Consider the following 27560-nt stretch of genomic DNA (forward strand, 5'->3'; position numbering starts at 1 on the left):
CAGGATAGCATCTATCATTATCTCTCTTCTGTTCCCTGTGCTTACAGATACACCTCAACATACTGCAGGATGTGCATTTCTGTCCCCATGTCATAGTAGTAGACCAGGACGAAGGGAAGTGAAGCCTCTGTGTGGCTCACACACTTTGCTGTGAGGAGCTGTAGCTGGTCTGGTATTCTTCCAGAAAGAACAATATGATTTTGAAAATGGGTTTTGCCAAATTGAGTTTTAAATGGGTGTTTGCTTGAAACTGAACTTGGTCATCAGCAGCTAATATCACTTAATAATCTCTAGCAAGTGCCTAGAGAAACAAATGATTCATTCTCCTCTTTCCAATTACTGTTTGTTCCTATAGACAGCAATTGTGTCTTCAACAGTCTCCCTGTACTTGTGAAAACAAGTGGGTGACAGACCCTCCGCACCCAGAGTTCAGGGGGTTGTGAGCTGCCTCCCTGGGTGCCTGGAAGAGAACTCTGGTCTTCTGCAAGAGCAGCAAGCCCTTTTTAAAAAACTGTTTTATCTTTTGCTTTCATTTTTATGGACAATATTCATAAGTTGATAAAATGTTAAGGGAAAAAATCTAATCATCATTGAACTTAAGTTAGAATGGCTGTGATTGTTGATATCTCTTCTTTATAATATTTTGTTGGAAATAGATATGTACATTGCTTAAGAGTCTAGCACCTGATTATTTTTCTTGAAAAGCTTTTTGCATATTTCTTAGGGCCTCTTGAGTCTCATTCGTTCAGGTTGATTACAGTACTTGTTTTGTGATAGTCTCCTCATCAGTCTGTGGATGACGTGTGCTTTTATTTCACGTTTGTGAATCCAACACCTACAGCAACCCCCCCTTCACCCCCCACTGCCCCATCTTAATGGGGATCTGCTCCTCACACTGACAGCACTGTGAGGCTATGGACGTGTGTGTGTGTGTGTGTGTGTGTGTGTGTGTGTGTGTGTGTATGTATGTGCGTGCACATTATATATTGTATGCATCCTAGTGGGGACCAGAGGTCTACATTAGCAGTCTTCCTTGATTTTTCTCCAGCTTATTTTTTCTTATTAGTTTTTCATTTGCTCTTATGTGTGTGTTTGGGGGATACATAGCTGTTGTGAACACATGGAGCTCATGAACACATGGAGCTCAGAGAGAAGCCTTGTGGAGGTGGTTCTTTGCTTCTATTTTCACAAGCATTCTGGGGAGTGAACATAGGTCAGCAGACTTCCATTGCTGAGTGATAAGCAACTTTATCTGCTGAGCCATCTACCCTGCCCCCAACTCATGTTTTTTGAGATGGATCCTCTCATTGAACCCAGAGGGTAGGCCAGTGTAGAGAATGGTAACAGATCTAAGAGCTGATAACAAGGTAATTCAGTCAATGGGTTCTTTCAGGCTGAGGAGTTGGTGAGGTAAGAGGTAGTGGCTGTGGCTTGTTCTTCTTCTCTGATCTTTCAGCTTTCACCCTGACATCTGGCTCTGGTTTTTATTAAGACCAATCAGGATTTGTGCAACATCTGACATCCAACTTTTGGGGCATGAATTCATGAAAAAGCCACTTGCCTGTGACTTTGCAGCCACCAGCTCAAATCGGAGCTGTATGTGACCAGAATCTCCACCCAACCTGGGCCGGAGTCCCTACCCTGCCAGCTAAGTTTCTGGTGAAGCCTCTCTGCAGCAAACTCCATAGACTTTTGGGCTCCAAAATCTACAGGAGTTAGCTGCTTTTGTTCCCTTGTGCAGACAGCTGGCTCTTTCACTTCTCCCCTCTCCCAGTGGGTTGTGGCTTTCACTGTAACCCCTCCTTGGGCGGCTGCCACACTAGGTAACTGCCTCACTTCACTGTCATCTGAATCACCATTGTCAGCAGAATTGGTGAGTTAATTGGGATTTCTTTTTTCTTTCTTTCTTTCTTTCTTTCTTTCTTTCTTTCTTTCTTTCTTTCTTTCTTTCTTTCTTTCTTTTTTCTTTCTCTCTCCCTTTCTTTCTTTCCTCCTTCCTTCCTTCCTTCTTTCCTTCCTTCCTTCCTTCCTTCCTTCCTTCCTTCCTTTTTTTTTGTTTTTTTTTTTCAAGGCAGGGTTTCTCTGTGTAGCTTTGTACCTTTCCTGGATCTTGCTTTGTAGACCAGGCTGGCCTCGAACTTACAAAGATCCGCCTGCCTCTTAAAGAGGAAAATTAGTTAAAAAAAAGTCAGAGAGAGAGAGGTTTTTTTCCCCACATTAAAAAATGGGAAACATTATTACAATGGAAAGAGTTTGGTCTCTGTTTCATAATGCATTCAATGGTCTGAAAAATGGAACAATTAAATGAGAGGGTAATTAATGTTGATGGGATTTATGTAATGTCAATTATAAATATTATTTGTTTGATCATTTCTGTTTTGTCTTTAAAAAAGTTGGTTAATGTGAGTGCCAAGATAAACATTTTAGAAAAACTTGTTAAAACAGATCATAGAGATATTTAGACCCAGACAGAGGGATTTAAAGGAGAGCCAATTTCAACATTGCATTATAAGGTTCAGAGAAACAGTCTAATGCCTTCAAACAGTCAACCTTAATTTATCCAGGAACCTTACAGGAACTACCAAATGATAGAATCCTCAGGGGTGTGTAAAAGATGAATGGACTCCTGTGCATATGTTAGACTTGAGGAGATGCAAGGAAGCAATAGTCTCATATGGTGTGCACTCACCTTTTGTGAAGCAGATGTTAAACTGGTGGTCAACTTGTAATAGAATTATCCCTCAAGACTGGAGAGAGTTGGTTACAGCAGTCTTAGAGGCTGGTCCCAAATTACAATGGAGGACCTGGTGGAAGAATGAGGCTAAGACCATTGAACAATGGAGTACAACTAGAATATTGAAATTTGCCAAGATCAACTTCTTGGAGAGTGCGATTATGCTGATTATGATCTACAAAGATAATCTTTATATGATATTCACACCCTGGCTTTATGCTGCACAGCAGCCTTGAAAGCTTGGGAAAGAATTGAAGAAGTAGGAAAGAAAATTGAGTCATTTACAAAAGTTATACAGGACCCAAAAGAAACTTACACTGATTTCCTACAAAGACTGACTTCAGCAGTAAATAGAATGATACCAAATTCAGAAGCTATACAAATAATAATTGAATCTCTGGCTTTTGAAAATGCTAATGCACAATGCAAAAGGGTAATTAGGCCATTAAAAGTAAAATCAACACCCTTGGAGGGATGGACCTGAGATACAACCAGTATTGAATCTTATGATCATGATGATGCTTGGATAGGAGAGGTGATTTCCAGAGGTTTGAAGAAAAATTGTAATGTCAAATGTTTCAGTTGTGGTAAACATGGTCACCTAAAAAGGAACTGAAAACAGGGTGTTCCTAGAAACAATTTTTTTTAAGGAATAATCCCAACAAAATGCTCCTCCCTTCTGGATTATGTAGAAGGTATGGCAAAGGCAGACATTGTACTAAAGAATGTAGATCAACAAGGAACAGACAAGGTAATCCTTTGCCTTTGTGGTAGGGAAACTCCCTGAGGGGCCTCTCATAGGACCCCATGTCAAATTCCATTCAGTCTTTTCTGTCATCATGGAGGAAACTCCTTCCCAGAGCAATTAAAGAACCTAATGCCTATCGTAAAAAACCATACTTCTGGATGAAAGAACAGTTATAGAAGAGAGAACAAAAACTTCAAGAGAAACCATAAAGTGAATTTTTTTGTAAACTTCTATAAGTGAATAAAGACCAAATTTGAAAATATGAATAAATGATGTTGTCATTGAAGGTCTTGTAGACACTGGTGTAGATGTAAAATAATTGAACCAGAAACTTGGCATCCAAATTGGCCTCTTCAGGAGGTAAATATTCAGCTTTTAGGGATTGGAGCATTATCCCAAGTGAAACAGAGTGTGAGATGTGTCAAATGTATAGGGCCAGAGGACAGAGAGGAAAATTAAAGCCATATGTGGCTAATATATCCATGAATTTATGGGAATGTGATTTGTTACAGCAATAGAATACCCTGATTAACATTCCTTCAATCACAGAAACAAATGATGAATTAACATATATTTCTGGGAAAAATATTAGAAGGTATTATAAAGTACAGTCACTGATCATTCAGCTTGTACAAGGATAGGGCACAATAGCTGCTGATCTTTCACAGACACCAACAGCTCTACCTTTAAAATGGTTAACAGACAAAGCCTGTATGGGTTAAGCAATGGCCTTTAACAACCGAGAAACTACAGACCTTAGAACAGCTGGTACAAGAGCAGTTAAATGTTCAGCAATTGAAGAATCAACCAATACTTGGAATTCTCCTGCATTTGTTATTAAAAAGAAATCCGATAAATGGAGAATGGAAACAGATCTAAGAGCAATTAACAAGTTAATTCAGCCAGTGGGCTCTTTCAGGCTGAGGAGTTGGTGAGGTAAGAGGTGGTGGCTATGGCTTGCACTTCTTCTCTGACCTTTCAGCTTTCACCCTAATATCTGACTCTGGGTTTTTATTAAGACCAATTATGATTCGTGCAACACCAGTGAGCTTCGGGAATCTGCCTGTCCTGTCTCTCCACTAATGAGATCACAAATGTGCCATGGTGTCTGTCTTTGTCTTTATGATATTTTTAATGAATCCCTGTTCTTTATAATAATATGATCATGATGTTATGCAACTTAAATTTTTTCTTACTTAGGGTCTAAAAGATATTTACCCATTGACATTTGAATATATTTTTTTTAACATTTGACATTTCAATCCTTTAAGAGTTGGAATTTGTGGTTTGAGTGAACTAAAGGTTCAACTTCATGTGATCTTTTTCATAAAGCATTTTTTTTTAAAGATCTCCACTTGTATTGGTACTCTCTTCTTACTCAAGCAGCATCACTGATCAACAGACTTTCACAAGTGCATTGGTCTATGTTTCTGTTTGGTTCATCTTCCTTTATCTTATGGTTTCCCTCTTCATCCTCTTTTTCCTCCTCTCCCCCCTCCTTCCCTCTCCCTTCCAGTCCTTTATCCTGCCCCTCCCCTCCCCTCCTCTCTCCACACACACATTCATCTTTTATATTTAAGCCAGCATAGTGGTACATACCCATAATGTAAGCATTGGGAGGTTGAAGCAAGAGACTCAGGAACTCAAAGCCAGCTTCAGTGACATAATAAAATCTGGGTCAGCCTGGGCTACAGGAGGTAACACACACCTTTCTTTGATAAGAGATATCTTCGAACTTAAGACTCATGTGTGCATATGTAGATTTTAAGTACTTGTTTTTCCATTAGGTTTTAGATATAGTAAAATCAAGTGTCCGTACAGTTCTTCCAAGAATCTGGAGGGTCCCCGATGCTGAAGAAGTGAGTTTATACCGGATTTTCAACCGGGTGTTTAATCGCTTACTCTGGAGTCATGGTCAAGGTCTGTGGAGTTGTTTCTGTGATTCAGGGTAAGTTGAAGTCATTTAATTCTCTGTTACTGCAATTTTAAATGTTTTATTATTAGCTATATAGGCAGACAAAGGACATGGTCAAATATCTTTATAATAGTCTTTTAAAATATGAATTTTTATTGCATATAATTATAATACTCAAGTATAACATATATCAATTAAGTTGATTTGTGTAAGTCAATAGTGAGCTCTGGGCTCAATGAGAGACCTTCTTTCCAAAAATAAGGTAGAGAGAAATCAAGAAATCAAAATCAAGTTTGATGGAGGGACCCAACATCAAACTCTGCCCCCCATGCAGACATGTACGTGCACACAGAATATACATACCACACCATGCATACACACATACATACAGAAATATGCATACATATTACACACACACACATACACACACTACACACATGCATACATATACTGCACACATACACACAAACATACATCCTTATACATACATGAGCAATAAAAGAGATTTCTGGGTAGTCTTGACTCCAGTGTTTCATTTGTTTATTTTATTTTATTATCAAGATCACTGCCTAAACTGTAGTGATTTCCCTCATCTATCATCAGAATCTAAACTTGTCTACAGACACAGGCTGTCTACAACACTCATTCTACCTTCTTTAGTCTTTACTCTCCTGTTTGGTACATACTCCAGAAAAACTCATCATTTTTCAAATATCTTAAAAATCTGTCCATTCTGCATGATTGGAGCCCTATATAGAGGCCCAGAGAACACTTATCTCTGTTGTAAAATCTTAACATAGTGTTCTGCTCTGAGACTCCGAGTCATTCATGCCTTTTGCAGACCCCTTCTCAGCACTATGTGTTTTCCTTCATTTGTCATTCACCAGTAGAAGAGCACTCTGGGTTGTGATGCCATCTGAGGACAATCTTGCCTATAAGACATCCCTACAGAGATTTAGGTGAAATATTTGATCTGTGTTCTGAAGCCCTCTAATTGATGGCTCTCTGGGATAAGAGTTCTGTCTGAACTCTTTTGGTTTGTTTGATCCTTTAGCTTGCTTCTACATATGGATTTCAGCTCCTGCCAACCATGGAAGGCTGTGATACAGTTTGCTACTTAACTTAGTGCTGGGTGTTTGCCAGTGTCAACATCTAATGGTATACGTCTGGTGACTTCATTGATCACAGGGTTTTATTTACTCACTCTATTTGGTAACACATTCTGGCTTGACTGAGTTTCCTTTTCACCTGCCACTAACATAATATTCTGTGCAATTTTTTCTGGTGGTATCTTTCCCTACAAATACTGACAGCAGTGGTAAGCCATGCTTATTAATGGTTTACTAAGCATAGGACAGTTGTTCATATATTCACTATAAAATATCTAGAGTAAACTATTACTATTATCTTAATTTGACAGGCAAAGAAACTAAAACATGTACAGAATATGTAAATTATTCAGGTTCCCATAGAAATTGGGTGAGCCTCCATTTAAACCCAGGAAGTCCAAGTTGAGCTCTAAGAGAAGTGCCTTCTTGGCTGCTCCCAGATACATTTGCCATTGGCCAGCATTTACCATTTGCTTCACTTCAAGCCCCCAACATTAGCCAAATCCTTAGCCAGTTATGCCTGAACAGGTGGAGGAGAAATACTTTGGAGTTCAATATGGCTTCACTCTACACCCATTTCTTTCATGCTGGTGGTTTTAGATGTTTAGCTCTGAGCTTTTTTTGACAAATAAGTGAGCTTTGTAGGCTTTCTTGACTCTGAAGCCACATGGTACTACTTGTGTTTGGTCCTCAGTTTGGATCTTCTACAATTCTACTGTATCTTTTGATACAGTATGAAATCCTTTAATAGATAATCTGACAGCTAATAAGATAGGATGAAAGAAATCTAGTTTCATTTCTCAAGGAATGATTTTAATAAAAAATGTTGCTTTCTTGCTCAGCTATGTGGAAAATATTAGACAAATAATTTAAATAACAATAGGACAGCTCCATTCCTGTCTCTGTCTGTTAATACACAGGAATAAGATTAAACAAATAAGCCATCTTGCTTACCTCCAGAGACATTGAAAAATATTATAAATCTTCCTTTCTAGTTTCAATAAATTCAGCCCAGGTCTTTTGTATTAGACAGCAAATATCCTGGTCTTTCTATTCTTGGATGCTCATGCCCAAGAACCCTGTGGTTGCATTGTAGTCCCCTGGGAGGGTTTTTATTAAAGATACATTTTATTTAAAAAATTCTGTGTATCTGATTTTTGAGGGTATGTGCATGTGAGTGCAGATGTCCAAAAAGCCCCAAAGACGGTATTGGATCCCCTGACGCTAGAGCTACTGGTGTTGTGACCTGTACAGTGTAGGTGCTGGGATTCAAAGTCAGGTCCTCTTGGAAGAGCAGGACGCACTCTTAACCACCGAGCCATCTCTTCTGCCCCTCTGGAAGGGTTTTGATGGTCTACATTCTCAATGTAGTCAGTCGTGTGAGCAGTGTAGTTCCTGAAATTTCCTTAAATAAAATTATCTGCTGTGTTTTCCTGGGCTAAGAGAATTCTAGATTTCTGTGTACTCTGACTCAGGACAGATGGCTATGGTGAGTAACATTTCAGTTGAGACCTGCAGGAAGAATAGGTGTTGACCACATAAAGCAGTGAGGAAGAGGAGGGGAGGGGAGGGGGAATGTGGAGGAGAAAGGGGGAGATGAAGAGAAAGGGGAAATGGTGTAGCAAAGAACCATGTTGGAAAGGATTCTCCAGTCCTCTCTGTACCCAGAGCAAGAAAATCTGGTTTAGACCTTTAGCCCAAAACATTTTCTGTGGGAGTTTGTCATATAGAAGCTTTATTATTTATTTTTAAGATCTTAGTTCAGAAACATTCTAAGACACATTCTTGGATATGTTAAAAGACAGAGGCATACTTGTCCATACAAACAATGGAGCTACCCAAGAGTCACCTAAGTTGTATTTGTCTAATATTTTCACTGTAACTGAGAAAGAAAGCTATACTTTTTTTTCCTTAGCTAAAATCATTCCTTGGAAATGAGAAGACGGGATTTCACCCCGACTTCCTAGCTGTCAGAGCAGCTGTTAAAGGAATACATAGTGACGGGCAAAGCTTCAGAAGATAAAGCAGAACTGTGGAAGATCCAAACTGAGGGCCAAACACAAACAAGCACCTTCACAGACTGGCTTGGTTCTAGGTTTTGAAATAGTTTGAAAACCACATGCATAAAGTGTAGATGTTAAGTGATGTGATTCTCTTCCTTCACAGCCCTCCCATTTGGCTGTGTTCATGGTAGGTGTTCAGCGCTCAAGTCTTTCTTCTAGTGATTATTTACTCACTTGACAGACTGTCTACATTTGAAACAGACAAAGCAAAACTGTTCTTTCTCCTTTCTCTGTACATTTAACCATCAGTTAGTCTTCTTCCAGGGTACAAAGGAATAAATTATTTCCCTTCAGATAAATGTTTTATTAAAATTTTCATAAGGGAGAGGGTGAAGTGGTTGGATTATTGAATAATAGGAGGACTTTCAAAGTCTTGGGATTTCATTAACCCCTCTTTGTTGTGAGAAGTATTCAGGATTTTATCCCTTGTCATTATGTCACTAAAAATGTCATCTAAAGCCATCCCCTTTAATATTTCTCTGAGGATTAGGGAAAACCCAAAAGAACTATTTAATCATTTAATTTTTCTTTTAGAATTCATTGATGTTAGTGCTTTTATTCCCTTTGAATTTAGATTCAGAAAGCAGGCAAGGAGACCCCTGGGTTCTTTGATTTGAAAGCACTGGTATTTTCAACTCTTCCTATCTCCTTTACCTTTGTTAAAAACAACAAGAACAATAACAAAAACCTTTGTGCTATTACTTTGGAACAAGGGTAGCAAAGGAACATTTCATATATACCTTTGATGGCAGGCAGTAGCTGAGGAGCGCACATTGCTGAATATCACAGCTCTCCTGTGTATTGGCTCTGGTAGCCTCTGGCAACAAGTCTTGGGTCTTACTCATTTCCTCTTCTCTTATGACGAGTTTTGTATGCTGATATTTGAATCTAACTAATAGACTAGAATGAAGTATTTTGCCAGTGATATTGAAAATATACACAGAAAGTGTGTATAGAACATTGATTCGTGCATTTGTCTTGAAAAGAGAACGGTAGGCCAGTCAAAGCTGTTTTCCTTCTGTAAGCAGGAGCCAGCAAAGTGACTAGCCATGCATCAATGGCCTCAGAGACAAACTTCACACATTATGTAAACAAGTTACATCAAATTGAAATGAAGAAACACCCTTATCTTTCTTCCATATTTTTTCTTCCTCTCTTCCCTCTAAATCTCAAGGTCAATAAAGAAAAATAACCTTGATGTGAGAGACCTGGTACAGATCTAATCAGATGTTTCAAAGTATAAAAAATTTTAATAATCCTATTCAACATGGAGGATAATGAGGGAGATAGATGTTCTTAGACATAACAGAATCTCAGCAGAGATGGATAGATGAGCAGGCGAAACATAGGATGTTTTCTATGTGTATTTATAGGCATATACAATTTTACATCTCTCATCTCAGACATCTAAGGTCTTTTAGATTATGCATATTAAATACAAACATAAGTGGTAATTATCTTTTCTAGTGTTTTCTTGCTTCAATTAGGAAAGTTAATTTTATATCTGTAGCTATAATATATGTCTTGATAACACATGTATATTGTTAAATGCTTAGTAGTAAATTTTGAGTTAATTGAGCTAGCATTTAATTGTTTATGGATTAGAAATGTTTATGCCTTTGCTAAGGAAAAAGTATTATATTTAGACCTTAACATTTCCAAACCCAGAAGAAAATCCATTTCTTTCAATGAACTCACTTGAGCTTTAACCCTGTAGGAAAATCTGTCCTTTGCTGATGACATGCTGTCTTCTTGATACGTGTTTTTCCTCAGAAAATAAATAGTAGTCTTTGCAGGAAAAAACAAAACAAAACAAAAAACCTGCAAACACTTTGAAGTGTGTAAATAATTTTTTAAAATTCCAAATATATAAAATAGTTACAGAAGGTTGAAAATTGAGTCTTTGGAATTTCCTTTTGAGACTTTTTTTCTCCCCATGAAAAAAGATTTTTCCTTAGTATTTTTTTTTCTTTCTGAAAACTTGTTCTTTCCCACTGAGGGTTACAAAAGTTGGCTTTTGTAAAAAGAGACTTGAGCCATTACAAAATTTCAAGCCACTTTCCCCTCAAGGTTTGAAGAGTTACCCCTCCTCCATCCATGCTAAGGTATTCTGGAATTAAGCCATGGTCCATAACTTGGGATTTGATAACAGTAACATGGACTAACATGCACACACAAACAATGGGGCTTTCCAGGGGATTGTGAGCTGTTCTCACTTTGGAGTGAGTTTCCTGAAAGAAGGACACCAGCTCCTGTGTGGGAGGTGAGTACCTGCTGGGGTGGCATCACTGCTGGAGTACATATCTGCATTAGAGGAAGCATAAGGGACAGTTAATACAGAAAATATTTTAAAAGGGGTGTTCATAATCAACCAAACTGAGTTTCCTAGAGCAGGGCAGCCATCAATTAAATTACAATGACTTTGTAATCTCTTTGTGTCTAGCATTATGCTAAATATAGAATTCAAAAAAATCTAAATTCCTAGAATACCTGAAATTAGAGAAATTAACCAAATACTTTAATATGGAACAGCTTCATTTTTTAAAGCAGGAATGAGCCATTTTGTTAGCTATCCATGTGGGTAGCACTAATGGACTTAAAGACAAAAATTATATAATAATTTGGTTTTTAAAAAATGAAGACTAACTTCCTAATTTGTGTCTATTATAAAACTTTCCTATTCATTACATACGGGAGAGGCCATTTCTACCTTGTTTCCCAGTTTGTTGCTAGGTAGGTGATCTAGCTGGTTCCCATTTTTAACAGTGAATGCGAAGTCATGTCTGTTTCCATGCCAACAGAACTTCTTGGGAGAGCATCTTCAGTAAGAGCCCGGAGGTGGTGACTCCGCTGCAGCTTCAGTGTTGCCAGCGCCTGGTGGAGCTCTGCAAGCAGTGCCTGCTGGTCGTTTACAGGTACACCACTGAAACACGAGGGCCTATCACAGGCATTGGTCCCGACTGGGGCAACTCCAGGTAAGCTCTACATCCTTAGTCCCCTGTGAGTTTTGTGTAGAGACATGACATCAAATAGTTTGAAATTGAGAGGTCTAAAAAGATTAGGATATTTTTATGCTTATATAACTAGGGGATCATCAAAAAACTGAAAATATATCCATTCTCTAATCTACAAAACAGCTTTGATTTGCCCAGTCTTTGTCTTTAAGAAACTGAACAGCAATCACTAACCTAAAGGTGATAGATGTGATTGGAGATAAGTATACACACACACACACACACACACACACACACACATTCAAAACCTGTTGAAGAGCACTCCAAAACATTGGAATAAAATGAACTACTATTAGGCATTCCAACATTCATCCCTGTTAACAGTATGGTTGAGAAGGTGCATTTACTTTGATTTTATTATTCAGCATGCTTCTACCAAGACATTGCCACAGCAATCAGCAGGAGATAAATTGTTGTCAAGTTCTATCTCAAAATTCAGTTTCATTTATGCCCAGTTAAAACATGTAGTTTTCTAAAAGTTGGAAACACAACAACAAGAAACAACTGTTAAGCTGCAAAAGTACAGAATAAAAAAGTAGTTCATTTTAGAATGTTCCAAAACAATTACAATTCCTATTAGAATTAAAGATGAATTGTAACTTTGGGTATTTGTTGCAGCTTGGTTTAGTGTTAGAAACTTGAACCCAGGATTTCACACAGGATAAGCAAGTTCTCTATACACTGAGCTGCATTCCCAGCTTCTGCCACTTCAGTTTTATTATACGAAAGTTGTAGTGCTGCTTAAAGTAGAAGAAAGTAAGTCATGAATATGAAGTCATAGTCAAAAGGAGTCAAGGAGTAGGCTGAAAAAGAGCAAATGGGATCACTAGAAATGGATGCAGTAAAAGATCTCGGGGAGGCCCCTGAAGTCCGCTTTCTACCACAGTGACCTGGAACAACAGAACAGATGTTTTTCTCAGAAAGGACCAACACACACATTTGTCTTAGATTTTGTTTTATGTACACTGTGTAGGATGACTAATCTGTTTTAACTTTTTGCAAATAGTAACCAATTGATCATAACAATCCCAGAGACAAAGTTAATTGTTTTTTTTAAATATGTGGACAACATTAAATTTATACTGCACAGTTATAATGGGAAATAAATCTTTCTTTAGTGGTTTCATCAGATTTGAAAGGATGCTAACCATTGTTTTGACATTACAGCCCAGAAATGAAGAGCCCTTCTTTAAGGAGCAGCATGCTGTGCATAATCTGGGAAGCTTCAAATTCCCACATAGGACAGAATTTATCAGTTCTCTCTTGTGTCATCCTGCAATTCTAGCCCTTACAGCTCAGTTTCAATTGATGGATCAGGTAGCTTTTGTGAGCAAGGCAAAGAGGATGGTTTCCTGGTTGGTCTGGGAAGATGTCACATCCACAATTGCTTCCAGTCTTTTATTTCCTTCTAATCTTTGTGTTCAGGAGAGACGTTCCTGGTCCTGAAATCGTCAGTTCTGGACTTCTGGGAGATGCTCAGATGAGCCTGGGGTTAAGAGTCTAAGCATTAAAAAGAAAAAAGAAAAAAAAAACAGTCTAAGCATTATGAGGTGTCTGTAAATGCATCGTCATTCCTGCCCAAGTTCAGAATTCTGAGAGTTCAAAATGTAATTCTGCTGACAGAATATTGGGGAGATGATGTAGATGATGCCAGTGAGTTTCTAATACCAAATTACAAGATCAAACTTATCCTTTTCAAAGCAGAGTTGGCTCAACACAAAATTTCTATTCCCTTAGTTCCATGAGGGCTTGGGGGGGGGGCAAGTGGGCATGCCACTTCTCTGCAAGGGCTGAGCCAACCAAGCTTGCATCCTCCCTTTAAATCCAATAATCAGATAATGTAATTCTGGAAAGACGCCAGGACATTTACACTAGTGAGAGTTAGCTATTCATGGAAACCCAAGAAGTGGAGGGAAATAAACATCTTTATTCAATATCTAGCTATTAAAACTCAGGTGAATCAATTTAAGAACATCAATTTTCTCTTACAGGGAAATGAATCTGTAACATTTTACTTTATAGAGCTTAGTATTTAATAGATTGATTGCTTTTATTTATGAAGTATACCTGATAAAATATACATGTGAATGTATATGTATAAATTAATTGTAAATAATAGCATACATAAATATGAATATAGCATATGCATTCATGAGGTATGCTTGGATACTTTTATGAGAGGATGTGTTTTTGGATATTTCATTTAAAAACCAAAAGCGAGGCAGTTAGCATCACCCAGTTTTATAAACCCAAGCATAATGTATCCTTGAGCAATATTTCCTAGGAGGTTTTAACTATTATATGGTAGACATTGGTTTCTGATCTTGCAACCTTACAGAAATAACAACACATCAATAAAAATGACACAGCACACACAAGTCTCATGAAAACTAAACCATTAGATTTGGTGTACGAACTGAGGTATTCATTTGGAAATGTGCGCCTGTCTATGCAGTCTTCAGAATACTAAAGTTTCAGACCAGTTTGGTGCTTCACTGAACTGAGATTAGTTCTTACACTTTGAGTTCTCCAACTGCTTTTAGGTGTTCAGGTTTTTAGGAGTTTACCACCAACCTCATCTTGAGAATGGAAAAAGAGAGAACTTAGTTTCTCTTTGTTATAAGAGAACTTATATTTACCTGCCTTTGATACCCAAAACCAAACAGAGATTTCTTGGCAAAGAAAAATGTGTTCACTCTAACCTATCAAATAAATGTAAAATATGAAGCTATATATTAGCAAACTGAACCAATTATAGCAAAGGTAATCCCTCATCCAGCTTCGGCTTATGGTATTGGTGATAGAGTCCATTACCTGAAGAAGATGTGATTGAGGTCTTTTGCTACCTAATGGATTAGAAGACCATTTCAAAAGATCCAGGGAGAGGGTTGGGATGTGGCTCAGTGACAGGAATGTTTGTGGTGAGTGTAGTAGGCCCTGGGTTTGAGCCCTGATATTGCTCCATCCAGGTAAAGATAAATCACCTTATCAAATTCAGTTACACGTGTGATTAGAAAATTGTTTGGCCAGCCAGAAAAAGAAGAGGAAGAATTTTTGTAGTTCAATACAACATAACTACAGAAGTCTCATAACAAATATGCTTAAACGTCCAGGCATTTCCTTCTCATATGAGGAACAAGGCAAGATTGTCTGCTCTCCCTATTCCTGTTCAGCCTCATAACTGAAGGGCCTAAACATACTAATGATAAAGACAGGTAAAAGGCATCTGGTTTGAAATGGAGAACTAAAGGTTTATTATTAGTGAATATAACTGTATATTCATATGCATCTATATATAAACAAAGTAACTTTAGCTATCTTGATGAAATCCGTCGATCTAAGAAAGTAAATTATTATATTCTTTATTAACAACAGAGATCTAGAATTTGAAAATTCAAGCACCAGCATTAATATCTTGAAAGAATTTTTAATCATTATAGGAATGCATCTAATAAGGATATATAAGATCCATATTCCGGAAAATGTGAAAATGGAAACATATACTTTAATAATTAAAATCATCATTATAATGCCATTTTCTCTCAAACTGTTCCATATACCCATGAATTCAATATAATCTTACTGTATTTTGCAACACATTTTTGTAGCAGAAATATTTGTTCCTAGTTTGTTCTAGCATTTGAAGCACAGAAGAACAAAATAAAAAAATAGATAAGACAATCTTAAAATAGAAACTCAAAGTAGATTTACAAACTACTTGCTGGAAAGCCTTGAACCAAAATAAGGTAAGTTAAAATGATGTAAAGTTGACAAGCAGTTGGACCAATGGGACTGCTGTGGAAAGCTGTAAGCTAGCCCAAGCATACCAAGAGACTTGACTTATGACAAAGGGGGCCCACCTTCTTTATAGCAAATGAAGAGAGGAAGATTACTCATACAATGGTGATAGGAGAGTTGGATTTCCAAGTACTCTAGAAAAGAAACCCAACTTCATCCATGAAAATGATGAGCTAAGTAGACAGTCATGAAGGGTAAAACTGCAAATTTCAGAGGATAATTTAGAAGAATATCTTCATGAATTTGAGATGTATAAATCACCATTAGAAAAATAGCTTCAAAGGTGTTAATCATAAATGAAAAGATGAATATGTTTTTGTATGAAAATTAGGTATATATACATATAGTTATCATAACAGCCTATTAAAAATAAAAACCTAAAAGCTACAGCATAGAGGAAGATGTCTGCAATCTATATAACATGTGAGAAAGTTGTGTTCCAAGGCATGGGTGTGCAGGACTGTAATCCCAACATGCAGGAACAGAGGTGGAAGCAGAGAATCAGGAGTTCAAAGCCAGCCTTAGCTAGATAGCAAGTTCAAGCCAGCCAGGGTTACATGAGACCTTATCTCAGGACAAAAGGCAAAATACAAACAAAAATAAAGTGTGATACAAATTTTACATGAATTCCTACAACTTCTCAGGAGAAAAACAGATTGGTTAATGGAAACTTGGGGAAGATAACTTGGAAAAAAAGGACAATAAACATTTAAAAATGTATATAGGCAAACTAGAATTCAAGATACTACAAAATAATAGAACAAAGCATCCTCAAAGCTGCACACCAGGACCCACCAAGAACATCAAGAAATAAGAAATGACAGAAAACAATGACAATGGGTGACAGTTCGGCATTTCATACTGGACTCCACCATTTTCATAGCCACTGTGCCCGTAATTTTCTATCAGAAATGTATAAGTGTGAACACAACAATCCTTTCTACAATGGTCATGGGATAATTTACTCATAACACTTAAAAAAATTAGAAACAACCCAAGTATCCAGCAGATGAACAGACAGGTTTTCTGTAATATCACACAATGGCATGACACTCTGGTTAGGAAAACAGTTTACCTGCAAATACGAGGATAGGGGCTCAAACATAAAATGGAGCAATAAGTACCTGTACTTGTCCAAGTACAAAGGAATAGGTACTTTATAAAGAATACACAAAACAGTGTTTAAAGAAGATGGGTTTGGATGGGAAATAAGGATGTAAGCATCATAAAGATCAAGATGGGAAAAGAGAGGACTGTAATGCTGAGCTCAGGGATTCTACAGATGTTCAGCTGCTTAATGTGATGGTTTTATACAAGTAATCGTCTCAGAACATGTTCAGCTGAATGCCATGTTCAACACCCTTCTCTAAATGTGTGTTATAATTTAAACTTAAGAATTTTAAGGCATGTGCTGCCATTAGTGACCTGAAGCTACAACAAGATATGTTTATCTGAGATGAAGGATGATCTTGCTAGTGGGGCTGATGTTCATGACACATTAATTCTAAGTGTTCATTCATGTGCCCTCATTGGCCCTGGGAGATAGGCAGGATGGAAATGCCTGGATTTCTTGAGAGCTGAAGAAACAGGTCTAAGAGGTCTCATATTAGTAGCATGTGACACAGTGGGCATTTGAAAATAGGCCTTGTCCCCTTGCTTTCCAAACCAAAGTTGAAATTACAAGGTACCTCATAATAAATGGCTGCTGTCAGGTAAGGGAATACTATATATCCATGTTGGTGGAGATGGAAAATTGGAAAGCTCAGGCTTTGCTGCTGGGGATGTGGAATGGTGTGGCTGCTGTGGAATAGAGTTTAGCATTGTCTCAGGAAGCTAAATATAAATGCACACATGACCCCAAAGTGACAACTCTGAGTGTAGACTCAGAGGAACTGAAGCCAGGCACCCCAGTATGCACAGCAGCATTTGTTTTACAAAAGCTAAGAGGTGGAACAAACCCAACTGTCCATCAACAAGTGAGTGTATAAGCAGAAGGTATGGCCGTACAATAGAGTATTAGCTGTCAAACAAAGAAACTCATTCCATAATACAAACAGAAGTGTTGCAAATATGCTAATTTCACAAGCAGACACAAAAGGGCACTTGCAATCCCATCTGTAACAACAACTTCAACATCAGGAAGTAAAATTAAAGTTTCCTGGGTAGGAAGGCAGGAAATGAAAAAAAAAAAAAAAGCCTTTTTTTTCCCCTTGTAAATTGTAAAGGAACTTTTTTCATATAATACATTTAATCATGTTTTTCATCTCTCCTAATTCCTCCCAGATCCTTTCTATATCTCTACCCACCCAAATTTATGTTTATTTCTCTCTTTAAGAAACAAACAAAAACAAAAAGCCAAGAAACATACACAGAAAGACCCACAAAAATGAGAACCAAAATATACAAGCAAAAGACCAATAAGACAAAAAAATGTCCAAAACAAAAAGTCAACAAAAATATCACTGATTTTGTTTTGTGTTGGCCAATTCATGGGGCCTACCCTGGAATGTTAGTCCATCCAGTGAGACTCCACAAGAGAAAACTATCTTTTCCATTGCCAGTGCAGACAGCTTCTTAGTTAGGGGTGGAATTCCATGTTCACTTGCCCCATCAGCTTGCACTTGTCCAGGCTTTGAGCAGTCTGCCACAGTCTCTGAATTCATCTGTGCATCTGTCCTGTTGTGTCTGGAAGATGTGTGTTTCCTCAGAATCCTCCATCACCTCTGGCTCTTAACAATCTTTCTGCCTCTTCTTCTGCATATCTCCCGAGTCTTGAGGAGAGAGGGTTGATGATGGAGAAAAGACAGCATCTTCAACAAATAGTGCTGGTCAAACTGGATGGCTGCATGTAGAATGCAAATAGAATCATATTTTTCACCCACCCTGTGCAAAACTCAACTCCAAATGGATCCAGAACCTCAACATAATACATATACCCTAAATCTGATAGAGGAGAAAGTGCAGATTAGGCTTGAACTCATTGGCACAGGGAAGGACTTTATGAACAGGCCACTAATAGCACAGACCCTAAGATCAATATTGAATAAATGGGACGGAATGAATCTGAAAAGCTTCTATATGGCAAAAGACACTGTCAATCGGACAAATCAGCAGGCTATGGGATAAGAAAATATTTTTACCAATTGTGCATCTGATAGAGGGTTAGTATCTAAACACAGAAAGAACTAAAAAGGCAGAACATCAAGAAGACAAATAGCCTAATTTTAAAGATGGAGTACAAAACTAAATAGCCAGTTCTAAAAAAAAAAAAAAAAAAGAAAGAAAGAGAGAAAGAAAGAAAGAAAGAAAGAAAGAAAGAAAGAAAAAGAAAGAGAGAAAGAAAGGGAGAAACAAATGGATAAGAAACACTTAAAGAAATGTTCAGCATCCTTAGCCATCCAGGCAATGCAAATTAAAACTACTTTGAGATTTCATTTTAGCACAGTCAGAATAGCAACAATCAAGTAAGCAAATGACAGCTCATGCTGTCAAGGAAGGAGAGTAATGGGAACACTTATCCACTGCTAGTGGGAGTGCTATCTTGTATAGCCACTATGGAAATTAGTGTCATGGTTCTTTAGGAATCTGGGAATAGATGTACCTCAAGATTCAGCTATCACACACTTGGGCATGTACTCAAAGAACTCAACATCCTATTATAGAGATACCTACTCATCCATGTTCATTGCTGCTTTATTCACAATAGCCAGAATTGGAAACAGCTCAGAAGTCCATCAACTGATATATGATTCAGGAAAATGTGGTACATTTGCACAATGGAATACTGTTCAGCTGTTAAGAAAAATGAAATCATTAAATTCACAGGTAAATGGATGGAGTTAGAAAAAAATTATTCTAATGAGGCAACCTAGACCCTCAAAGACAAATATTATATCTTTTCCTTTATATGCGGATACTAGCTTTTAAGCCTTTAATTTTTATGCTACCATCCAAATAACTACCTGGTTAGGGACTAGACTAGAGGAGAGGTGAGCATCTCCCCAAAAGAGTGTTTTATAAGTGTTTGGCACTGAACTCAGGACTTCACATGTGCCAGGCGAGTGCTCATATTGCTGAGTTCCTGAACCCAAACTGAGAAGGAGAAACTAGGAAAATTAATAGGTGTAGAGTTTCTTCTTGGGATGATGACAGTGTTCTAGACATGCAGGTGGTTCTATAAGATTGATATACTCGATATAATGAATTTTATATCCAAGAATGATAAAAATTATTTCTGTCATGAATTTCAAGACAGTAAGAAAAATCCCCCAAAAGCAGAAGACACATAGTCTGTTGAATTTTATTTACTCTGCAATTCTTAAACCTGGTAGCTGGGTTTACCTGCTGGAGTTCAGTGGTCCTTGTCCTACTACAGAAAGATGCTAGAAGGTGAATGTCGCTTACATGTTCAAGGAAAAGTTTCTATCAGTTTTAAATGATTGATATTCTGGGGATCATCAGAGTTAGCAATAAGATAGCATATAAAATTCTATAAAAGTGTGTGTTCTACATCTTCATGGTGGGTATGTAAGAATGTATACACCTAGCCTAACAAATGAGGAGTGTGACTATGGGTGTGAAGTGAATGGAGATAGTCTGATGTATTGCTTTTGGGTACCAGTTAGCTGTGAATTATTTAGGTACAGCAAAAATAAGCTAGAATAAAAGCTGTAAATGTCTTTGTATTTTGGTGCTTATACAAAGTCTTCAGATATAGTCTATAAATTTACTTCCTTGAAACAGTCTTCCTGCCTAAAAAATCAAATTGTGTTATTTAACTCCAATGCAAAGAACAATTTAAAAGTAATCTTTGCTGTTCAGCTACTCGAGTCTCCCAGGAGATATTAGTGGAGACTTCAAGGCAAATAACTATTGCATTTCTCCATAATGCCTTGCAATACCCACAGCATTTGCTTTAGGTAAGCAGAGTGTTTTTCCAGGATAATTTCATACACTTTTTCAAGTTCATATCACACTTCTCCTTCTTTCAAGTCCAAAAGAACAGTTTCTCATGAACTACCACTTCTACTAGAAAGTTGGGGTTTGTGGCATGTATACCCACTGTACTGCATGTGTTATCATACACTTCAAATTCCTGAAAGTATTATTGTAATAATTGCATACAAGTTTTAAAATGGGATTTTTGTTTACCCTGACAAGTGTCTGGAATTGTCATGGCCAAAGAGTGCAGTGCTGAGGAGCGCCAATGTTGTAGATGTGCAGGGACTCTGTCACGTCCCTTCACTAGCTATGTGACTAGGGGAAAGACAGTCGGCCCTGTGTGCTTCATACAGCTTATCTGTAAAAATGTTACTAACTATGATGTTTACTTAGATAACTGTTATTAGAATAAAAAAATTGACATTTATAAAAAAATTATAATAGCATTGGCCTATAAAATGCTATTTAAATAGTTGTTTAATATAAAATAAATTAGCTAGGATCCTATATTTTGTGATTTTATTTTTTCATATGCAAAAATGGAAATTAAAGCTTTTGTGAGGCTGGGTATGATATCCCAGTACTCAGGAGGCCGAGGGCAGGAGGATCATGGGTTCCATATCTACTGAGAGAATAGAAAAACATTTTTATGCATGTTACTAAAGTGTCAATAGTGCTGATTTATGGAAAATTAAAATTTTAATTGGAAGCTTGTAAAGATAGCTCTGTGGATAAAATGTTTGCCCCACAAGCATGAGACCTCAATTTGGATCCCCAGAGTCCACATTAGAGCAAAAACTCAGCAGGTGTAATGGCCAACTGTAATCCCAGAACCCAGGAGATGAGGGATGCTCAGGACAAGCTGGCTACCTGGACTTGGTGAACTGCAGGTTCAGTGACAGACCCTGTGTCAGTAAATAAAGTGGTGAGTGATGGAGAGAGACAACTGACATCAACTTAGACCTCTACACTCATGCTCAGGCGACCACCGCATGTGTGTACACCACCCACACAGACATGTGTGAAGCAAAGTTTGGCAAAAGTGTTTACTGTATCATTCCTGGTGCATTTTCTGCAGAGTGTAGAATGTCCCCACGCGTGTGGACTAGTGGGTTTTGATCACATACCTTAGCTTATTTGCTCCTTGTCCTACCTAAGAAGGGACACTTTCCCATGGCAAAGGTATCAGATTAATCATTAAGACTTCACCAGCACGTGACATCATAATTAATCCATATAAATTACCCTAGTGATATTAAGAAAATAATTTATATAATCTGTGATGTGAGAAATCAGTTGTTTCATTATTCATCAACCATTCTGGAGTTTTGATTTAATTTAGTTTGTTGTGTATTATTTTACTGCTCTATTAACTTAATGATCGGTGCAATTATTTATAGTTTGTGATATTAGGTAACAGATTTAGTAGGTATTATTATTCATGATGAAATAATGTTTATGGATATTATGGAAAATTCTATTTTAATCTGAACGCTGTTTGCAGTTTGATTATAATGAATTCTTTTCTTTCTCTAAGATTCACATGAAACAACTGTAAGTTTAATTTCCCATTAATATAGATGTATCCTAATTCTCAGCATTGTTGCACATAGAATAGGCAACTGACAGTTCTTACTCCTCACTTTGTTTCTCATGTGTTCATTTATGATGTCGTTTGTTTATTTTTCCAAGACCACAGCTAATGACTGGTCTTTATTGTTGCTTCTGTTCTTGGGAATTCCGCAGAGACATCTGTGTCCTGGCTTTGCAGTGCATTGTTCTAGTCATTACTACAACATAGGCTTTATATAACTTATAGAATTTCCATTTATATTTATGGATTTCCTTGGCCATTCAGTTCGAGACCTATAGATTAGACTGGCCAATCTATCAAGGTTTTCACAGGAAAAGAAAATATGGGTGCCCAAGTTATATGTAATTTCCAATTTTCAAAGCTTGCCACTGAAAACAAACAAACAAAGCCGGGTATGGTGGTGTATGCCTTTAATCCCAGCACTGGGGAGGCTGAAGCAGTTGGATCTCTGTGAGTGCAAGGCCAGCCTGGACTACAAAGTGAGTACCAGGACAGGCTCCAAAAGCTACACAGAGAAATCCTGTCTCAAAAAATAAAAAAATTTAAAAAAAATGAAAAGAAAACAAACAAAAAACAATGTCCAGTTTCTTGGTAAATTGGACCTGAATTAGTGTATAAATTCACTTGTCTTTACCATTAATTATGAATATTCATACTTTTATTATGTAAAAATTAATGGTTTGTTTGCATAATTTTGGCATCCTGGTGGATATATATATATGTGTGTGTGTGTATGTATGTATGTGTATATATATATATATATATATATATATAACCTTATACATATACTATCTTGTTTTTCTAAAATCTGAGGAAAATCACATATTTGGAAATACATTTGGATTCATGGTTACATCAGTCTGTAACCATCAACACCAAATTGTCTAAGAATACAAAATAGATTAAGAATGTTTTAGATTAACTATAGTTATAGTGGATCAATGAGACATTATATAATTAGGATTCATGGTTCTAGATCCTTTAAATAAATGCTGTTGTTAATATGGCTTGCCAAATTCTCCATGAAAATAATTAGTAAAAGGCTAAAGATTTGAGTGTTTGATTCTTATATCACATGTTTTAAAGAGCTATTTACCTGGCTCCACATGTTACTTACATGCACTGAAAAATGAATTATAAGTTAACGTGAGCCAACAAACAGCAATGTGATGTTTGAATAGAGTGATGATAGCATATCATGAGATGCAAATTTCATATGTTATGTTTGTGTGTATTCAACTTTCTGAAGTTTAATCTTAGGATGGAAATTTCTGTATGAATTGTATTGTTGTGATAGTCACAATTTCCAGATAAGAAAGGTAAATAACTAATTGTATAATCCTTTCATGAATGACATTGACTTTAAAGTTTTTTCAACAAACTAATTTTTTTAACTACCTTGTTTTTAGGCATTTGCTACCAGGGAGTACCCAATTCCTCATGAGATCATCACTGTACAACATGAAATATAATTCACCCGGAATGACTCGCTCCAATGTTTTGTTTACATCCCGATATGGCCATTTGTGAGACTGAGTAGAAGACTGCCATGGGCTATACATAATAACAATTCATTTATTTTCTTCAGCTGAACCTTAAGGAAGTGGCCCTTATGTGCTGTTTTATGTATATATGTCATAGAAGTGTGTGGAATACATACACACATGCACTCAAGTAACATATAAATATATATTTATTATATGTAAGAAGAATTAGCAGAAAACTGAATATAAGGTTTAACCTTTCTGGAAATGTAATAAACCATATTAAAGTTGTTTACACAAATATGCAAATGTGTAGAATTTGCTAGGTTTATAATTAATTACTTCCTACTAGAAATGTTATTTTTGCTGCAGAGTATATAAAGCAGAATCGATCTTGAAGAGCCCATCACAGTGTTAAATTATTTTCTAGATAACACAGCTTTGACTTCAGAAAGCACTATTAGTATCTTATTACTTCTCTTCCTCACAGTAGCTATTTAACAGCGAAACACAAAAGACGTAGAAGCCTGGGGCTGGTTTAACAATAGGATTCGGATAAAACGGGCTTGTTGTTACTATAGCACACCATAAAGTGCTAGAAAATACCCCAGCCTGACTCTCCAACATCTTATTCCCCTATAGGGAAATTTAGCTGCTTGCTCTAGTGTGTATTTTCAATAAAGATCTGATAAGATTATGGTGTGATCTAAACCGGGAGACAACCCGGAGGTTAAGACTAGAATGTAAACTTGCTTTAATTTGACTTTCTATGGGGAGCCACCTAAAGAAATGAGATGATGTCACACACAGAAACAAGATGATGTCACACATAGAAACAAGATGATGTCACATACAGAAACAAGATGATGTCACACACAGAAACAAGATAGTGGCCGTGACAGAACATTTGCTGTATGACTTTTGTCTCATAGCACTTACTTTTCTTTGGAAAGTGTATCATTGATGAGTTTAAGTTTCTTAATGTTGACACCAATTTTCCTTGCAAAGTCTAATGACCGTAGTTTCTCATTTCAACTCAGAAAATTATCTAAAGACTCTTAAGAGAAGTCTACATTGAGCATACGTCACTATTCACTGATGTGCCCTGGAGGGGGTCTTTTGTTCAAAGTTCAGTATGGCATTGTCTTTCTGTTCAAAGGTATCCTGCGTGTGTTTCAGAGCAGCATACTCCCATGCTCCTTTTTCTTGTCTGCAGTTTCAAAACTAATGTGTGTGCTTTCAGTTTCCATACAAATACAGACAGCACACTCACAAATTTTTGAACTCAGTAAATATAATATTTGCTTAAACTTCCTTCCAATGGTTTTACTCGGAGATGCTAAGTATTTGCAAAACTCATCCTGAAATCCACTTCCAGTAAATGGAGAAATGACTCCAAAGCAGCAGAAGTGAGAGCCCATTTGTCCCAGGTTCATTCAAAGTTGGGTTGATAGTTACCCAAAGTTGTAAGGTATATGTATTTTGCTTTTCAAACCACTTTTGGAAAGTATTTTTTTACTACAATATTCAATTTTTACACAAATTTCTACTGGCTATTTTACTTCTTTATGGCTGCCTACCCACACACATTCCATTTCCTACTGGGTACATCCCATATTAATTCTGTCTTGTGTTTTTGAAGGAGAATAAAGCCTCCAAATGAAGAAAATGAGTGTGATATTTAAGAGTCCATATTTTGAATTTTTCAATATGTTACAGTGTTCTTAAAATAAGTGATGGAAATATTGGAACATTACAGAATCTTTATGGGATTAATCAGCAAATCAGTCCTCTTTATGGTTTATTTGTAGTCGTCTTTGTTTTAAAAATCATGGAGAAATAAAAGAACACAAAAATCATGGAACTGTGTTTTAAAATGATTGGTAAGTGGTACCAACACAGTTTCTTGGTAATTCAATTTGTTTATCTCACATCACATGATCATTTAATTAGCTAGAGTGTATGCTTTGAAACTTCTGTCTTTTACAAGAAAGGCATTTTTATTTAAAACCAAAAAAATTGGGACTGTCCAACATTAAGAATTTTCACTTTAGAAACACCCATCCATTAAAAACTAAGAGTACATTTAAATACATAACACTGCCAAGTATTAGGTAAACAAACATCATTTCCCTAGCTACTCAAGCAAGGCCTTGTTTCGAGCACTAGAATTTCATTGCCTACATTTTCCTGTTTCAACTAGTTGTATACAATGAAGTTGTGCAGAAAGCCATGTGCTCATTATTTATGTGCATTACCTGGTGTGCTGTGGACTGTGGCTGTCATAGCACCATTCCCTAATGAGCAGCTATGAGAAGACATGATAATGAGCCATGGAAGTCTCAGGAGGCCATAGACAGGTATTAGAGGTATAAAATATTCCTTAGTTTTTGTTATCAATTTCTTATGCATATGGTTAAGCATATCTGCATAGGAGACTGTAAATCTCTCTTTCAAAGGAGAAAAAGAAAACCTCAGAAACTACTTAATCTCACCAGGGTTTTGTTTGTTGTTTTTTTTTGTTGTTTGTTTGTTTTTAGAATGGATTTTAGTTTACTTACAAGGGTATGGAATAGGTATAGACAGGCAGCCCTAGTAGTTTGGTTCGTCTCAAGGTTGGAATACTTCCCTAAACTGTAAGATATGAATATTTTCCAAATCGTCCAAGTAGTATCTTGTTTGTTTTATATCATCACCTACAAACATAATCTAAAATCACAATTTAGTTTTCGCTTGAGTAAGCCAGCCTTGTGGGTTTGAATATATTAAAAGACCCCATTGCAATTCATTTTACTTTGCATGAATTTTATTTTGTTGTATTTCACTTATCTCTAATATAGCAACATAAAGTTTTATATGGAGCACAGAGTTAAGCAACTCTGCTGTCTGTAAGGATTTGCCTAAATTAGACCAAATCCCCTAAAGTTTCCATGACTCCTCATCTCTAAAGTCCAAACCCAACCCAACCCGCACTCCTTCTTTTACCTAATATTGATGTATGCACAGAAACTAAGTGGCTCCTAGACTTCAAGTAAATGATTTAATTCAAATTGTCTCTTTAGCTTGGAAAATAGATGAGTATGGGATTATGCTGATTTGAAATTTCAGATGTTTGAATATAAATTCAATGCTTTCTTCTTTAACATGTCAATGTCATTCTGTGTAAACATTATCTTCAAATTTAGACATATGCAATATACACTATTCAAAATACCAAAAAGATATCTGCACACATGTCATTATTTAATCTTCTATAATGCACTGATTCATTCTTAAATATATATTCTTTTAAAAAATAGTAAATACCTCAAGAGCGACAGAAACTCCCTTTTCTATTTAGCAATGCTAATTTACATTTAGAATCTCATGCACTTGGTTCTAAGCATTAACCAACAATAAAAATATAACTGTACAGTTGTGTTACTGTGACCTGGTGATTTGGGGGCATTTTCTTTTCTCTTTAAATTTAGAGCTTCAAGTGTAAAGGGCCATGATATCTACATATTGATCATTAGATATTTAATTGTTTTTCCACTAATGTTGGCTTGTAAATAAATGAAAACTGTAGAAATATATTCATAAAGAAAACTTGATTCCTCACACTACTTTCTCTCAAAACTATTTTCCTTCTTTAAATTCCCTTTGAAGCTTTAGCTGTGCATGGACAAAGAAAAAGAGAAATATTGCCTTTTAAACATTGCTATTCCTTGAATTCTTATAGTGGTGTGTTTTTACCTGAGCAACAATAAAACTTCAATGAAATATTGGGTAAAGTTCAGTATACTGAGAACTTTAGGAACAAGGTTGAGGTCTGAATGCCTAAAACACATGAAATATGTGGATCTCTGTGAAGTGAGATACACTTTAACGTCTTACAACAGAAATTGATACTTGAAATGGCACACATTAAGATTGCGCCTATTTTTGAGGGTCTGTCATGAGGTGGTGTCTGGTGTATTGCAAGAAATTTACTCAGGTAGACATTGTGATGCTGAGGGTTTTATCATCTAGGAAGAACTGTCTAATGCTTCTCCTTTACACCACCTGTGAACTCGAAAGCTCTTGCCTTGACAAACACATCACTCAGCAGACTAATGAGTCTTAATTAGCAAGAAGGCTTGCCTGTGAAAAGTGGTCAGATGCTTATTCTATTTCTATCA

At 36.7% G+C, this 27560-nt stretch overlaps 1 protein-coding gene across 3 annotated transcripts in view; it reads left to right on the forward strand.

Moving 5' to 3' along the window:
* Ttll7 (tubulin tyrosine ligase like 7) overlaps positions 1 to 23703 on the forward strand; it is a 131131-nt gene extending 107428 nt beyond the window's left edge. For all 3 annotated transcript variants that reach the window (XM_006984719.4, XM_076575173.1, XM_076575172.1), the window contains 3 exons: positions 5270 to 5430; positions 11371 to 11544; positions 23326 to 23703. In XM_006984719.4, coding sequence (XP_006984781.1) covers positions 5270 to 5430; positions 11371 to 11544; positions 23326 to 23446 — 456 coding nt within the window. In that variant the 3' untranslated portion in view covers positions 23447 to 23703. The remainder of the gene's footprint in view (positions 1 to 5269; positions 5431 to 11370; positions 11545 to 23325) is intronic.
* Positions 23704 to 27560: the final 3857 nt, after the last annotated feature.

This window comes from Peromyscus maniculatus, chromosome 6, assembly GCF_049852395.1.
Source record: "Peromyscus maniculatus bairdii isolate BWxNUB_F1_BW_parent chromosome 6, HU_Pman_BW_mat_3.1, whole genome shotgun sequence".
In the NCBI taxonomy this organism is placed as follows: domain Eukaryota; kingdom Metazoa; phylum Chordata; class Mammalia; order Rodentia; family Cricetidae; genus Peromyscus; species Peromyscus maniculatus.